The sequence below is a fragment of the Rhinatrema bivittatum genome, chromosome 5 (assembly GCF_901001135.1).
Source record: "Rhinatrema bivittatum chromosome 5, aRhiBiv1.1, whole genome shotgun sequence".
NCBI lineage: Eukaryota > Metazoa > Chordata > Amphibia > Gymnophiona > Rhinatrematidae > Rhinatrema > Rhinatrema bivittatum.
Window position 1 is genome coordinate 95,885,468 of NC_042619.1, and position 17,910 is coordinate 95,903,377.

The window sequence follows — 17,910 nt, forward strand, 5'->3', positions numbered from 1 at the left end:
TTCAATTCTGCTGGCAACATCGTTAACAATAAATGATCATGTTAATCATCAGCAAGTGCAGAGCACTTGATGTTTCTGTGTATTAACCTTTCTCTTTTTAACTTAAATATGATACAGGGTGACTAAATTGATTAGATGGGAAATAATGATCTTCATGGGCCCAATGCCAGGATTAAATGCAGGGACAAGCACAATTATTTCATTAATTTGAATGGAAACCACCGATAGGCTATTGCATCTTTTAAATGACTGGCGCACATAGCTATGTGGGATGAAACCAGTTATTTGGATATTACAGCTGTACAAAGGTGCCACAAGTTCACATAAAAGTTACTGTAACTACCTGGAATCTTACAGGCTGACATTCAAAAGACGTAGGCACTTAACTTTAAGAGTTAGTTGGTCAATAATCAGCAACCCTTAGCTGATTAAACTCTGAGTTCCGGGTATGCTGACTAGCTGCCACCTAACCAGCTGTTTACCTGGCTCAACAGTTAACCAATAAGTGAAGGGCAGCACAGGGGTGTTCTGGGGAGGACCTACTTATCTGGCTAAATTAACCTGATAAATTGTTCATGCAACAGTTAGTTAACTTGGCTAATGTAATGTGGCATATTCAGGTCTGCAACAGAAGCAGCTGAAAAAGCTGTAGTATGTTCCATATTTGGCGACCCAGTCTCTTATGGGTGTAAAACTAGATGACCATATCACTCATGTTTGAGATGCTCTGCTTTGACTGCATGTGACAATTAGAGTAGCGTTTAAGGTCTTAATATTGCTTTTAAATGTCTTTGTATGGGATTCCTGATTATTTAAAATATAGAATAGTCTGGTGTACTCCAGTCAGGAGCATTCTGCTCAGGAGCTTTCCTGAGTATGCACTTTCATTCTGATATAAAATATGTTGAAACCGAGAAGAGAGCTATCAGCATTGTGGAATAGAATGCCTAAATATTTGCGAGCAATTGTAGATTATCCAATATTTCAAAAAGAAATACAAGACAGGACTTTTTACTAAAACTTTTAAATTGCTGATTTAATTTATTTAAAGATCTACCTTGGTAGCAAGATTATTCCGCACCACTTTGGTATTATGAATGTGGCTCGCTTTTTCCTGTATATAAAGCTGTTTTCTTTATTTTATTAGAATAATATTCAAGTGTTACTTCAAATCTGTATTAGACAGCTTTTTATATATTTTATTGTATGTAACTGAGAATATGCATAGTATATCACATTGATTTGTAAATCACTTGGAGCTTTTACTAGTCAGAAAAGGATCTCAAAAAAATGGAATAAATACATAAAATAAATAAAATAAGAAAGCTTAGCTATCTTAAATCTGATCTGCCAAACAACTGGAAGCCAATGAAGGCTCTTCAAGAGTAGGGTGATATGATCTCATGGGCTGTATCCCGTAATCAGCAGGGCATCAGCATTCTGAATCACTTGAAGCACTCTTAAGAGACATTCTGGCAGACCCAGACTGACCATTCTACACTAATCAATGATACTGAGTACCAAGGAGTGCAATGGTTCTAAGATCTGCAGCAAACAAAATGTACTTCAAATGCCTCACTAATTTTAACTTAAAAGAAGGCCAATTTTGCAACTGCACAAATCTGACTCTTTAGTTTACTCTAAAATCAAATTTGATAGTCTGCCTCCCATGAAAGAAAATCAGCCCAGAGTTGGATAACAATTCAAAATATTGTAAAATCAAATAAAAATATGCAACCCTTTGTCAGGGGTTTGTTGGCTCCCCTAGGATCATAAAAATATTTGTTAATCAGGGCTGCTCTTGCCATCCTTCCCCGTCTTCCTTCACTTCCCAGGGAGTGAGTTCTCTCTGTGGGGGGAAAGTAAATCCTTTGAGGCCCAGGTGATGCAGCGTCTCTCCTGATGTGAGTGTCTCGCTCTCTAGTATTGTACTCTCTTCAAGGATAGACAGGCTGGACTTAGACTGGGTGTTCAAATCAAATGTACTGCTCATTTCCAAAAGATCAATCACTTTCCCACAAACATTCAACAAATAAATCTGTACAGATGAACTATTTACATTGTCTCTCTGCTCAGGTGCTTCTGTCCATCTCTCCAGCTCTTGGGAGGGAGCTTGCCTCGGTCTACTCAACTATGTAAACAGCCAAGTAGATTGGGAATCCTATGGGGACCCCCACACCATGAAAATATCCTACCTGAGTCCAAAATTCAGCCTGATGCTCACAGCCTGTGTCCTGATCCCTTTGTGGTGGAGATCTGGTTGGGAATCTCCCAAGGCTTGATGGTACAACTTCGGCTGACCTCTCTGGGAGAGAAGCCTGATGTTCCAGTTCTGCTTTCAGCCCTCTACCTCCTTCCAAGTGTGCAGAGGGGTGGGACAGAAAACCTCCACACAAACAAAAAGGGGAAAAACCCAAATGTCTCTATCCAAAATATCTCACGCTGGGTAGTGCTGTCACTGGTCTCGCTTCCACTAGGGCGTAGAGGGTTTGCTCACATGTCTCCAGCCCCTGTTCTCAGGATTGGGGGGTTGCCCCTCTCCAAAGCAAAGGCTGTTCCCCAGAACAAGAAAAACTAATCCAAAAGCTGACAACAAATCTACAAAAACCTCTCTCTCTTAAAAAGGGAAGGCAGACTCTCTCAGACAGTGAGTGTACTGATGGGGAATCTCCTAATGCAAGAAAAACTCCAAGCTGGGTTACTGAGCCCAGCTCAGCAGGGAGAAAGTAGAAATAGCTTCTTATGCCTCAAAAGCGAACTCAAAATGACCACACTCACTCGACCTCTAACTCTGCCTCTTGCCCCTGGGATAGCCAATCTAGTCAGTTCAGTGGAGAGCCTGAATGAGAATGGAAAATCCCATGATGTTACTAGGCCTATTGGTAAGGGATCTAGGGCCATCTAGTGGCTGACCAAAGGGCCTGCCACAAATATAATTAAGCATCAACCTAATATTAGCAATATAAAAAACATCTTAACTAACAAATATGTAAATATTAAACAGTGGTAATAATATATGTCTCATACAATGAAGAGATTTATTTCTCTAAAAAGGCTTCTTTGTTTAGCAAGATTGTAGGGTTGTTTTTTTCTGAAAATCGCATATAGAGGCTCTGAACGAATTGTCATGGTTTTTGCCTGCTGTGCATTCTTCCTGTGCCAAGGTTCAGCCTGCTGTGCAGTCTTCTTTCCACCAGGAGTCCTCATCAAGCCTTGCTCCCTGTCTTGCCTATTACTTCCTCACTGTGCAACACCTAAGCCTCAGTCCTACTTAACCCGGCCTGCCCCATACCCTGGTGCCTTTTCATTGAGTCACTTGGCTCCCTGACCTGACCACTTTGTCTTTGCTATCCTGTCTTGCCATGCGGCCTATCCTGGCCTTTAACATTGCTCTGTGGCCTACCTTGGCCTCTAACCCTTGCTCTGCAGCCTTTCCAGGCCTGTTGCCTAGCTTGTGGCCCTTGGGCCTACTGTTTATGGCCTCCAGCCTTCCCTGTTTTGTGTTCTTTGTTCCTTGTTCCTCTCCTGTCCTAGTTCTGTCCTTGTCCCAGTCCTGTCTTGTTTCTATCTTTGCCCGTCTCTGTCTCATGAACCCTGTATCCAGCCCAGCCAGTCCCAGTACTCAGCCAGTACCTATGTCCAGTCTCAGCTGGACATAGGTCCAGCTGAGTCCTCAGCCAGTCCTCAGCCAGTACCAGTATACAGCTCAGCTGATACCTGCACCCTGCTTCCAGTCTGCACAAGAGCTCCCAGTCTAACCATGATGTTCAGCCTGAGACAAGTCCTCCCGGCCCTCAGAACCAAGGGCTCAATCTGCAGGGGAGAGGACTGGCTATGCAGAAGATCAACAACAGCTCAGCCCTGTGGTCCTGTTCTGCTCCTATGGAGTGTTTTACTGCCAGCCTGCTGAACCAGGACACAAATATCATGTGTAGCAGTGTTCCACATGAAAAGAACAAAATAATCAAATGCAGAATGACGAGTAGATTCTACAGACAGTGGAGGAACTTGATGTAGCACCTATTGTGAAGGTCACAATGGTCTTCCTGGTAAATAATATAATGCAGATCGGCAAGATATTGTGGACCCTTGTGATTTAAACATTTATATGTAAGGTATCCCCAAACTTGCCCTTTACTAGAGTAGTTGCTGCTTGTTAGTGTAGCGGGGTCCCCAGTTTGCTTGCTGCCTGAAACTGGGGAGCTACAATGCTGATTCATCCAATGGGGGGGGGGGGGGGGAGTTTGACTTCCTGGGCCCTTGGTGTAGTCATGTGCATGGTCATCTGTATTAAGTCTTAATCCACTGGTCTTAGCCACTAGGCAGGGGTGTTCTCCAGGAGGCAAAAGGAAACAAAAAAATAGAATAAACTCACCCTCTCCACTCACAGTCCTAGTATCCACTGAGGAAAAACAACTCACAGAGTTCAGCAATGGTTTTCAACAATCAAAACAATTTACAGGGTCCGACAATGGTGTTCAACAATCAAAATCCAAGCCAGAATAGAAAAAATAAGAAACAGCATCAGAAAAATCAAAGTTAGGAAAGCCTTTGCCTCTTTATCCACAACAGTCCTCCTAGATGTTCTTACCCCCACACCAGCATCCATTTCCAAAGTCCCTTCCCCTTGCAGGGTAGGGTAGTCTCTTTGTAACTATAGCATAAACAAGGCTGGAAAAAGATGAAAAAAAAAACCCTTGCTCCAAAACTAACCATCAAAACAGGAAACAAAAAAGTCTTGGAGGAGTCAAGATGGCGGCAGCATGTGAGTAGATCTCGAGTTGCTGCTCGTTTCTTCTTTGTGATTTCTTCAACCTGAATGAAATTAGATGCCTCTTAAATGGAAGGGGGGAGTGCGGGTATTTCCCTCTGTGCCCTCCCTCCCCCTCGGGGGAAGCGAACGATCCCCGAACTTACTACAAGCTACCCGAAGATGGAAGTGGCATCTCCCGCCGAGGAGACCTGTAGAGGAGCATCGGCCTTCTCAGGGGAAAGCACTCTCAGCCCTCCGTGCCTCCGAACACCTTCAGCACCTCGAGCCCAGCTGTCCTCGAGCCCAGTGAATGCAGCTACAGAGCCGGTGTGCTCTGGAGCGGCAGGCGAGGGAATTGCTGCGAGCTGAAAGGGGGAGATGTGGTGGAAGTGACCCCAGCCCTGGAAACCCAGACGGAAGCTTCCGGTGGAGGTGAGCCTGTTAGATCTTTGGTATTCAGTTCTTTAAATGTCTCAAAAGCTGGAGCCCCGTTGGAACAGGGAGCCATGAATTCCACCCTCCGTAAACCACCAGTAGTGACTCTGGACTCGCTGTGGGAACTGGTTGCCAACCTAGGAACAGCTCTTCATGGATGTTCCCAGCAGATTTCTACAACTTCTTTAAAGCTGGACACAGTAACCCATGATTTTAATTCTCAGCTCACAGATCACGCTAATAGAATTCAGAACTTGGAAGCTCAAGGGAAAAAAGTTCAGGATACACAAACAACTATCATCCAGGAACGAATGTTATTGGATAGGAAAATCAAACTAATTGAAAATCGTTTAAGACACTTGAACTTAAGGTTTCTAAACTTCCCTAGAGTTTTAGGTGAACAGCCACGTGTCACTCTCCGCAAGTATTTGATTGAGATCCTTTATATTTCCCCTGAAAATGTTCCTTCTTTCAATAAAGTATATTTCCTGCCATTTACTCATACAAGAGAGAATGCCGTACAACACCAAATTGATTTTGGAAATTTAACGGACTTTTTAGAAACCTCAACAGTGGAGATATGTGAGAGAGCAACATTATTGGTATCATTCATATATGAACAAGACCTAGGTCTTGCAATAAAAATTATTTCCAACATATGGGGGTTAATTTTCTGGGCCAGGTTGTCCAAATTTTCCCAGATTTGGCTAAAGTTACCCAAGAGAGGAGGAAGGGGTTCCTGTCTGTGAGACAGGAAGCCCGTGCATTAGGCGCTACCTTTCAGCCGAGATACCCCTGCAAGTATATTATCAAAATAGACAATGAGACGTATATATTCTTTGAACCAGAACAGATTAAAATGCTTCTTGAATCTCATAAACAGTTGGTGCCTATTCCCTCTCTACAAGAAAGTCCTATACTGAGGCAAAATAATGAGTAGCAAATAAAACGCTAGGCTGTTTCTTTATAAAATTTTCTTTATTTGCTCCTTTAAATGGTAGACTCCTCCACCAGACTTGTGGTCTGAATATAATGTGATTGTTTCTTTAGTAAGATAGTATTTAAGACATTTCTAAATGTTTCTGAACAAAGAGTTATGCTTTGTAATTATGTTAAAAACCAATAAAGATAAAAAAAAACAACCAACCTCTTGTAACAAAGTCCAATGTCTCAAAATCTTCACCCTCTTCATCCTTGCTGTTGACATAAGCAAAGGCAAAAAGAGATAGAAACCAGCCCTTCCAGACACTGGGGGTTTCCCATAAGAACATAAGAAATTGCCATACTGGGTCAGACAAAGGGTCCATCAAGCCCAGAATCCTGTTTCCAAGAGTGGCCAATCCAGATCACTCTTATCATTGTCACCTCTCCTCCCAGACCAGTCTCTCTCTCTCTCTCACTAGTCACTGTCACCCCTCCTCCATTCTAGTTTCTATCTTACCAGTCACTGTCCCCTCTCCCAGATCAATATCTCACCAGTCACCCCTCCCCAGACCACTCTTATCATTGTCACCCCTCCTCCGAGACCAATCTCTCTCGTCAGTGTCACCCCTTCCCCCAAGACCAGTCTCTCGTCATTATCACTCCCTCCCCTGCAAGATGCCACCCACCTCGTGTCATTTTTTTTTTCATCACTGTCACCCCCTGCCAGCCAAGATAAGTCTCTTTCTCTCTCTCATGCGTTATTGTCACTACCCCAGAGCCATTTCTGTCACTCACCAGCCACTGTCGCCATCCCCCCCAATGCAGTCTCTCACTCACCAGTCACTATGAGCTCCCCCCAAGACCAGTCTCTTTCAGTTACTGTCTTCCATTACACCACAATCAGTATCTCTCTCCATTGCATATTCAGTAGGTTCCAGTGTCACTGCAGGCAGCGCTGCTACTGAAGAATGGGGCCTGCAGCCTGCCTTTTCAATGCCTTCTAGCTCTTCTGCTTTGCTCCCTGCCGCTGCCTTGAATTGCCTCGCTCTGCCCAAGACTATTAATGTTATTTTGTTATATTGTTATATTGTTTTATATTGTTTTATTGTATTTCCCGCCTGAGTTCTTTGTAAACCGGCATGATGTGTTTCACGAATGTCGGTAAATAAAAGTTAATAAATAAATAAATAAATAAATAAATAAATAAATAAGACTTGAAATTGGCTCTGCTGCAGGCTACAGCTGTCCTGTTCCACCCTACGGTCCCCTCATTGACATTCTAGACAGACTCTGCTTGTTTTTTTCTGCAAGTCCCCCGCCTAGCCACCTCCCATCCCCCACAGGCCATTGAGACGAGTGGCCCAAGCAGCAGCGGGGACACAGAATGGGAATCGATGCTCAGCTTTCCTTGCCACTTTTAGCTCTGCACAAGCACTGCCGAAGATTACTAACCAGGAGGGACCTTGCTTAGCCAGGCATCAAAGCACGAGGGAGGCAGCAATGCGGTGCCTGCCACTGCAGCAATGTGGGATGCCACACTTTTCTTTTTTTTTTTTAAATGATTGCACGTTTGTGAGGCAGCGTAAGACAGACACCACTGGGGCATTTTGAAAGGGGCATATTTTGCCGCCTAAAAATTCTGCCACCTGGGGCGGCCACCTCACCCTGCCTCATTATAGAACCGCCCTTAACTATGACCCCTGTAGAACCCACATTGGGAGGTGTCTGATGCCTCCTGTTTTTCCAGGAATTCCTGAAGCTGCTTGAATATAACTTTCTCATTAAGTTTAGTAAAGGAAGGAAGGTTAGAAATGGGTCAGTAATGTCTGCTGATGGCTTCTTTAATGTAGAACAAACCATAGTCTTTTTCAAAATGACCAAGTAAGACCCCCTACAAGCAGGGCCGGCGGAAGCACTAGGCGAACTAGGCGATCGCCTAGGGCGCTGAGCATTAGGGGGCGCCGAGCCGCTGACGGCCAATGGCCGCCGGTGGACGTCATCCCAATGGCAGATACACACAGCAAGAAGATCGCAGGGCCGTGGTACAGTCGCGTCTAAACATGCTGGTGCTACTCCTCCTTCCTGCCCGCGCGGCCCCGGAAGAAAAATGTTGCCGGAGCCGCGCGGGCAGGAAGGAGGAGAAGCAAGGAGGAGGAACATCAGCCAATGCAGGAACTTCTCCTCCTTCCTGCCCGCGCGGCCCCGGAAGAAAAATGTTGCTGGAGCCGCGCGGGCAGGAAGGAGGAGGAGGAGCATCAGCCAATGCAGGAACTTCTCCTCCTTCCTGCCCGCGCGGCCCCGGAAGAAAAATGTTGCCGGAGCTGCGCGGGCAGGAAAGAGGAGGAGCATCAGCCGCGTGCCGGAAGGAGGAGGAGCATCTGCCACGTTCAGAAGAGGATCAGCGCGGCTCGAGAAGACCGGGGCCGCTGCAGAGCCCATCCAGCAGTGGCCCGTGAAGAGGAGGCCCAGAGGTGAGAGAGAGAGACTGAGGGTTTGTACAGTGTGTATGTGTGCGTGTATGAGATGAGTTGAGAGACTGTGTGTGTGTGTGGGAGTGAAGACCTGAATGTTTGCAGAGACAGCATGGGAGAGCCTTTGTGTGTGTGAGAGACAGCATGTGGTAGTGAGAGCCTGTGCTTGAGCAAGACAGCATGTGGGAGTGAGAGAGAGCCTGTGTGTGTGTGTGTGTGTGTGAGTGTGTGTGTGAGTGTGAGTCAGCATGTGACAGTGAGAGCCCGTGTGTAGGAATGATTGTATGAGAGAGAGCATGTGACAGTGAGAGCCTGTGCTTGAGCAGGACAGCATGTGGGAGTGAGAGAGAGCCTGTGTGTGTGAGTCAGCATGTGACAGTGAGAGCCTGTGTGTAGGAATGATTGTATGAGAGAGAGCATGTGACAGTGAGAACCTGTGCTTGAGCAAGACAGCATGTGGGAGTGAGAGTTAGACAGCATGTGCAAGAGAGAGACTGTGTATAAATGATTGTATGAGGGACAGCATGTGAGAATGAGTGCCTGTGTATGTGAGAGAGAGAAAGCATGTGAGAATGAGAACCTGACTGTGTGTTTGAGGGAAGCAGACAGATGGAGAGAAAATAAATATGTTATAAAAGGAATTGGCAAAAAAATAAGAAAGGGAAGGTGGAAAAAAAAAGCCTGTGACCAACCGATTAGAAAACTAAGATCAGACAGCAAATGTAAAAGAAATAAATTACTTTTTACTGATTGGAACATGTAATCTTTGGGAATGTGCAAGAGTAGCACTTTCTCTATGCGGATCTCACAATGTACGAGATCAGCATAGAGGAACTGGAAGCCCATGGGGCCTGCACAGAGGAGGCAGCAGAATGGGCTTCAGTGCCAATAGCAGCAATCAGCACCTCCGCAATAGCCATACAGCGGCAGTGACAGTGGCAGCAGAAGAATGAGAGAGGCTCTGAGGTTGCTGGCAAAAGAAAGAGAGGGGGTCTCTGCCTTTAGTGTGTGCATGTGTATGAATGGGAGTCTGCCTGGGGGTGTATGTGTGTGAATGCATGGGTGCCTGCCTGAGGGTGTGTCTGTGAATGAGAATGTATGGGTGTCTTCCTGGGGTTTGTATGTGTGAGAATAGGTGCCTGCCTGTTTGTGGTGTATGGGTGTGTGTGAGAATAAATTGGTGCCTGCCTGGGGGTCTGTGTGTGTGAGAATGAATGTGTGCATGCCTGGGGGATGGGGAGGGAGTGGTGTGAAAATGAATGGGAGCCTGCCTGGGGTTCAGTGTGAGAATGACTAGGAGCTTGCCTGTGTGTGTGTGTGTGTGTGAGAACGAGTGGGAGCTTGCCTGGGAGTGTGTGTTTGTGTGTATGTGAGGGAGCCAGTGAGAGTGAGAGCATGAGTGTGTATGAGAAAATCCAGGGGAGTAAGAGTTTGTGTGGGGGTGTGTGTGGAGGGGGAGAGAGTGCCTTAGAGCCTGAGTGTGTCAGTGTCTGTGAGAGCGAGAGGTTATGGTTGGGTATAAGAGCATGAATGTGTATGTATGTGACAGTGTATGTGTGAGAGAGAATGGACATGTGAGTATGTGTGAGAGAGAGAGAGGATAACCTCCTAATCCTCGACAATATCAGGGTGACTGGAAATCAAGAGCTCCCATGTATGGACAGCAGGGGCTTTTTAAAATCCTTATTAATTTTAATTATTGTGTGTTATTTGATATATGTACTGTTTTGAAATATTTTATTGGTGTTTGGGAAATTGTAAAAAATGTATATGATTTTAATTAATAGAAATTCTATTTATCAGTAGTTTTAAAATATTTTATTAGTATGGTTTTACTATTATAACTGATGCTTTGTTTCTTGATTTTATTTGTTTTATGAGGAATGGTGGTTCTGTTTTTCCATTATTAATACACAGAGTCTGGCTTCTTGGGGTTTCCATTCCAGTTTTTGTCTAATTTGTGCTCCTTTATTTTGTATTCTGTATTTGGTGAGGGTCTGTCTCTGCTCTGTGTGTGTGACCACGATGAGAGATTCTGCTAGCATGTAGTGTCTGTATAGGGATCTATAGCAATCGGGTTTGTTTTGTTTCCTCAGTAGGTGGTGTATTGTTATCCCAGGACCCAGTGTAATATTTACCCTTGCTTTTTCACAGGTAGGGTTATTATTGTTTGAATCCTTGGTGTTATTACTGTTATGTTATGATGGGATTGCAGTATAGATTTTGAGTGTCTCTTTTGCGGTGCTTTATGTTAGTTCACAATGTGTCTGGCAGTGGAAGGTGTTTGTGCTGCTGTTACTGTGAGGTGACACCAGAATTTGAAAATATCTTTTAGTATGATGAGCTGTAAGGGAAACATCCAAGCTCCATTGTTTGGGGGAATTTCAGTGGATGCACAGAGATACAGAACTGGAGGTGCAGGATTTGTATTGACATTCTGTCCCTTCCTATATATTCCAGACTTCACTCTCATAGTCATATAGAATTAGTTGAATGAGGCTATCAAATAATTTTATAGTAGTTTTACTAGAAGTGTGAAACTGGCCAGCTTTTTAAAATAATGCAGAGGACCCTTTGGACTTTTTTTAACAACACTTTTTTTTATAACCAATTTTAAAGCAGGATCCATGCTATAGAGGTGGGTGTGATGAAGAAATGTCATTTTGGCTCCCACCCCCCACCCAAAACAAATTCTTCTGTCTAGAGATGCCACTGATTTTCTGTGGCACACAAATGCATTGGCCCCTGGGCGCTGGAGACCCTTGGTGCACCACTGGGTGCGAGCCCTATGGGGCCGCAAGTGGTGGCAAAGAGGAGTGGAGATTTGGCGGGCCGCAAGCAGTGCCCAATCTGCTCGCGACCCAGAAAACCCCAGTCAGCGGGCGTGATTGAGAATGAGGTAGGAGTCGGGGCCGAGACCGGGGGGGGGGGGGCGCAAGGAAGAAGGCTCGCCTAGGGCGCCAAATCCCCTTGCACCGGCCCTGCCTACAAAGCTACTAGCACCTGTGATTTTCGGTGCTATGAAGCTGAAGAGAAAAACACTGATTCCCCCCCCCCCCCCCCCCAGTATATCTATACCAAGGAGCGACAGCAATGCTGCAACAAGTTTTGAGTGATGGCACTGCCATTGCCAAAAATATATAGTTAGTCAAGAGGCCTTTGTTTATAAGAACATAAGAACATGCCATACTGGGTCAGACCAAGGGTTCGTCAAGCCCAGCATCCTGGACTCAAAACTGTGGTTTGCAAAACTGTGTTTTCTATCTCAATGCGGTCACAGCAAAGCACACCAATTGAAAAGGGCTCTGCTGCAGCCATATCAATTTAGTTAATTGGTATTGCAGGGACTTGAAATAAGGACTCTGCACTAAAACTGGAAAGTCATATTTCATTTCCCTTACCATTTGCATTTTACTGCTTTTGTCCTTTCCCGAAAGTTCGTGTACCTCATCCTTACTCATTTGCTTGTTCTTTTATCCTGGTGGAAATAATTGTGTGGTGTTCATCCAGTTACAAAGAGGTGTGAGGTGATTATTGTGTATCATTCTGAGAAAAGATGCAAGAGACAGACAATAAAGATAGTAACTAGAAAATTGCAGTTTAAGGAACAGAGAGCCTTGATTCACATGGTTACATGCATATAGAGAAGTAACACTGAGTAATCATTTTTATGGTGAGCCCTCTTTTGAGTTCCAGCTCAAGCACCTTGGTTAGGGTAGGAGGGTTTATACTATATATCTATGTATATTTTGTGGGGGAATGATGCTATAAGAAAGCTATTACACAATTATTTTGATTTTGCTATTATGTTAAGGAGACAGTGCTAAAAGTCTTCTTTCTTTTCATTTGGTGATTTCATCAAGACTTAGATATAGGGAAACAGAGAAATTGTTGCTTGGTTAGGATTATGAAATGTGTCAGTCTATGTATAGCATTCTGAAAGAGTCATTATGAAATTCAATACTCAATGAGAATTTGGTATTTTTAGCCTGCACTGAACTGCATGAGGCTATTTTCCTCATTAATTATTAGATATCACATTATATTTCATATAAAACATATTCATTTTAAAAGTACAGTGAAATATGAAACAAGGCCTGGAGCAGAGTATGCCTTATTCCCTGAGGCCCATCCCCTTCAAATAATTCATCTAAATACTATTCCCAATCCCAACAGACATAATTATGCTAGTATCAGTGTTGGCCTTAGCATTTTTGCAAACCTGGACAAAAATGTAAAGATGCTGCTGTTCCACTGAAAAATATTCAGGCAAATCATATGAATACTTTTACTTTCCTAATTTTGATACTTAATTCTTTATTATAATCCAAAGATGTTCTTTTTTTTAAAATATTTATCTTGCACTTATAGGGCTTGTATTCATTATTTCAGTTTATTAAATTATGAAATCAGTTTTCTTGAAACACCTGGGAAAACATTAATTAACATAGATATTTCTTGGAATTATACTTCCCCATGACATCCTTTATTTGTATGAATATATTCCTGTAATTTTACCCAAACCCTGAGTTTCAGTCCCTAGTATCAGTATAGCCTCTCTATCCCTCTCTCATCAGGCCTAGTGAAAAGAAAAAATGGATGTGATAGCTGCATGAATCTGTGCTGGAACCCATCGTTCTCATTATATTTAGAAAGGATTTACAAAGGGAGGTGAAAGGTAGATTAGCAGGCTTTGTACTTGAAAGCAAAGTAATACGTAGACTACATACTCCTACTGAGGGCCTCAATAAGGAAGAGAAAGGGCATCTAAATATAAAGCCATTTCAGTCTGCAGAATTGTATGGCATGTGCCTTGGTCTTAAAATTAATAATAATAACAATCATTATTAATAATTGTGGTTTTAATATCGACCTTGCCTAAGATTATTTACAATAAATATAAAATATAAAGTAAACTGTACATAAATCAATAGAAAATGATTCAAAAGCAAGCAAGTTAAATAAAGTAATTGAAAACCAATATAATCACCCTACAGGGTTAGGATGAACAATGAGGAGAGAAACTCAAAATAGAAGTAAAACAGATGAGCTAGCAGTCTGTGGTACAATGGATGCTAATATAATGGCAGTAGTCTGTTAACTTGCTGCTGCCAGTATCAAGTTAAATTTAAATCCCAAGGATCCTCAAATATCACTTCCAGTGATAGGGCAAGGCACGCAAGGTGGTAGAATTATTGGGCCCAATTGTCTTGGCCATCATGGCAGACCAAGAATGAGTTGGAAAGGTTACAATGGAACAGGCATTTTGCTAAAGAATCATAAGGGAGGGCCAAGGCCACCGCAGCAACCCCAAAATCTGTTGCCTCAACTCCACCCAGCTTGTATAAATTTCAGAGAACTTCCGTTAGCACTGTCAGTGATGGAACAAGGCATGCTAGGTCATGGAATCAGAGCTGCCAAGTTATCCAGTTCCAGAAGAGAGATTTTTTTGGCCAGTCCTGGGTTTGAATTTATATACCAAGGCAGTGTGATATTTGTAGTCCCTGATTTTACCCATTGAGATCGGTGCTGCAGGTCCCTTAATGCATCAGAAAGGAGGTGACAGAAATCCAAGACTGGCTTAAAATCTTCTAGAACTGGGCAGCTCTGAGGAGTTATTTGGCCCAGAGGGACAGCTATTAGAACATGAAAGTCTCAAAAGGATTTGGGAATCATGGCAGGCAATAAAGTAAAAATTGTGGTAATGTATTCAGGGTCTTATGTTGTATGAAAAGGGTGGTTAGTAGTAGTGAAAGGGAAGTAGTATTACCTATAGAAAGCCACAGAAAGTCCTCCAATGGTATATGGGGTATATTTTTCATTTAACTCATAACATAGATAGTGTTGTAATTGAGAGATGTAAGGAAACAGTATCACCTACAACTTGTTTGTTGAACTTTAGTTCTAAATAAAATAAAGAAACAATGAGCATTTACTGTACCTGGCAAGACTAGAAATATATTTATACGACAGAAATACCAGAGTCATATTTTATAATTTATGCTTGCCTTAGAAAAGCAGAGATTTAGAATAGGTATTTAGATAAATATAAGTTGAATATGATGTGCCTATAAAAATATTTTGTGAGGGATAGTTTAGGCTCAACATGAGATAGGTCAAACCTAGGCATAATACACCTAGAGACGACAAACTTGAATGGGTGGAGGGATTTGTGAGCCAATAGTGTACAGAGCTCTTTGCCACAAGGGAGAAGGAGATCCTGCTAACCCTGAAATTCATTGAAATAACATGTGGACTGGACTGTAGTTCTATAATTATATTGCCATTGAATGATAAAGAATTGTGTTTTATATTTTTTAACAGGTATAAAGAAAGATATACTGAAAGACCAAGATGCAAACAAGCCTACTCTTTCATCCCCTAAAAGATTAGTGGTATCAGCCCCCAAGCTTCATTCACCAGGTATTTATACAATAAGAGAGAGTGGTGTGTAATGTTTGAAGGAAATCTTCTGGTTGCTGTGTGTATGGTCAGTATCTCCAGAAATGTTACCAAAAGGAGAAATTAGAGACAGAATGGTTATATCAGAGTTGTTTTCATGAAGAGAAATTGCATCATCGTATCTTTCAGCCTGTTGTTGCCTTTCATCAGAAGGTCAATATCACTAACAGAACACTGTTTTACCTGCAGAAATGGACTGTTTAATAATTGCCCATCCTCTGTACAAATATAGGTGTGCACGCAAGTCAACAATGCACGCACTTTTATTCTCGTATTTCTGTAGGTGTTCCAGGGTTGGGATTAGGTGAGAAGAATCAACATCCTGCACAGTTTTAACTTTAAAAAGTGCCCACACAAAAAGCAGGTGCAACTTTGTATGGGTATTTTTGAGGGGGCATTAATCAAAGCAAAACCATAGGGGTCGAAACAGGATGGGTCACACGAGCCAGAGCCCAACCAGCTTTAGGTAGGACAATATAGCAATTATCAGGACTCCCGCCACAGTCCGTTCCTGCCACAGGAGAAAGGGGGCGGAGTTGAGCAACAGCAACATTTTCATTGGCTGGCACATCTCTCTCCCTCCCCATTGGCTGCCAATCTGGGTCTATTAATCTAACAGCAGCAGCAGTCGTGATTTATTAGACCCCCTTGCTCATCCCCTGTCACAAGGGCCAGTGTGTCACACTGAGGTGCTCTGCACTACATGGTTATAAGCACGACATGCCGGCCAATGAGCAGGGGAAGTGGAAGGGGCCTGAGGAGCCGCCATTGCTGCTGCTGCTAGATTAGTATGCCCAGATCCGCAGCCAATGGAGAGGGGAGGTACATTCCGACCAACAGATCGAAAAGGGTAGGAATAGGGGATTGGTGGTGAAGCTGTATTTAAAGTGCGTGAGCATGTCAGAGGGGTTATGGGCTGTGTGGGAAGGGGAAATCAGAGGTAAGATGAAGAGTGCATATGAATGAGTGAGGAAATGGTGAGAAGCAAGGTGAGACGATGGGGGCACAGGAGGCAAAAGTGAGGGGGATTGGAGGAAAGTGAGAAGTGAATGAGGGAATCAGAGGATATGGAAGTGGGGTGTGTGTGTGTATATAAGTGAATGGATTACCATTGGGAGGACAGATTGAGTGGATGTACCTTCCTTCTCCTGGAACATACTTATTATTCTCTTCCCCATCCTCTCCCTTTTTTCCCCTCATCCTCCTTCCCTTTGCTTTCCCTCCTATCTCTGATCCTGCATCTCCTATCCCTTTGCCCTTCTTTCCTGAGACCCCTTTTTCATCTCCTTTCTCTGAGATCCCTTCTTCTCCACTCTTCTTCCCCAGATCCTACCCCCTACCCCTATTCTTTATGTCCCTCTTCCTTTCCTAGCAATTGTCACTAAAATCTACATCCCCCCCCCCCCCCCCAAAAAAAAAGGAAAATCAGAGTGGGAGCAGGGGGAGAGAGAGACAAGTTGGGGGGGGGGGGGGTAGAAGGAGGACAGAGATTTAATAGCAGATTCAATACCTTGATCACAGTATGCTGTTTAAACGATGGGAAGATTTGGGGATTACAGATAAACCATTATGCTGGTTCTCCACTTTCTTCAGTTATAGAACCCAATTTGTATATGGGATGGAAAAATATTCTGAAGATTATACTTCAATTTTTGGGGTCCCATAGGGGTCAGTTCCCTTCCCAATATTACTTAATCTTGATTTAGCCCCATTAACAGGTGAAATTGAAAAATTTGGTATTGATTTTCATGTGTATGCTCACGACATTCTGCTGTTAGTATGTGTGGGAGATAATCAAGCTATGGATGTGGGAAAACTTAACAAATGTCTAGAAATGATTTATGAATGGCTCTTTAAAAACAGATTAAAACTGAATCCAGAAAAAAATCCACTATGCTGTGGATCTCAGGGAAAAAGACTCCAGCCTCAGGCCTAGGCCTCAATGCCAGGCCCAAGCCTCAGAGCTGGTCCCAGGTTGGGCCTAGACCTTGGTACTGGGATCAGGCCTCAGGGCTGGGCCTAGGCCTTGATGTTCGGACCGGGCCTCAGGCTTCAGGTCCGGGCCCCAGCAGGAGGTTTAGGCCTTGAACAATGCAACCAGGCCTCAGCACCAGGTGCAGCTGTGGCCTAGGTCTTAGGACCAGGACCAGGCCTCAAGGCTAGGCCTAGACCTCAGAGCTGAGAACAGGCCTTAACACTATGATCAGGCCTCAGTGCTGGGCCTAGTCCTAGGCACTGGGACCATGCCTAGGCCTAATGTCAGGCCTCAGCACCAGGCCTTGGTCAGCCCAACCAGGACCAGCAGAAGCTCTTTTTTTTTTGTTTTGTTTTGGGTCTGGCAAACAAACTAAACTGGAAAACATTAAACTAACTGAATCTGAATGAACCCATCCCCCCAAACAAAAACAAACTGAACCAAACTTTTGAGACTGCACATCCCTAAATGAGAATAAAATGAGTTTCAGCTGTCAGAACAAACAAACAAAATCACTGGGCTTTCTGGATACTCTGCTCTGTATTTCCTTCTGGAAAGTGGGAGAGTTTCATGTTTCAAGTTTTGGAAAGCTGCTCTTTTCCCACAGCAATGGATGTCAGGAGTCATTCAGAAGTGGTACCTTGCTGATCCTTGACAGAAGTCCACACAGGCATTGCATGGACTCCAGTCAAGCATGATTACAGCATCAGCACCTAAAGAGGGACCCTGGGAATCAGATATTTCAAAACACAATTTTTACTCACCTTTAATTCCAGAAATTAAAAAAAAAAAAGTAGTCAAAAAACATATAAAACTTGTGAATAAGCTCAAAAGAGGAACAATAGAGTAAAAGCTCAAAACAAAACTGGCAAATTGACATTTTGAGCCAT

At 43.5% G+C, this 17,910-nt stretch overlaps 1 protein-coding gene across 2 annotated transcripts in view; it reads left to right on the forward strand.

Moving 5' to 3' along the window:
- LOC115092095 (microtubule-associated tumor suppressor candidate 2-like) overlaps positions 1-17,910 on the forward strand; it is a 404,152-nt gene that overhangs the window by 122,987 nt on the left and 263,255 nt on the right. For both annotated transcript variants that reach the window (XM_029602617.1, XM_029602618.1), the window contains exon 3: positions 14,908-15,006. In XM_029602617.1, the coding sequence (XP_029458477.1) occupies positions 14,908-15,006 (99 nt within the window). The remainder of the gene's footprint in view (positions 1-14,907; positions 15,007-17,910) is intronic.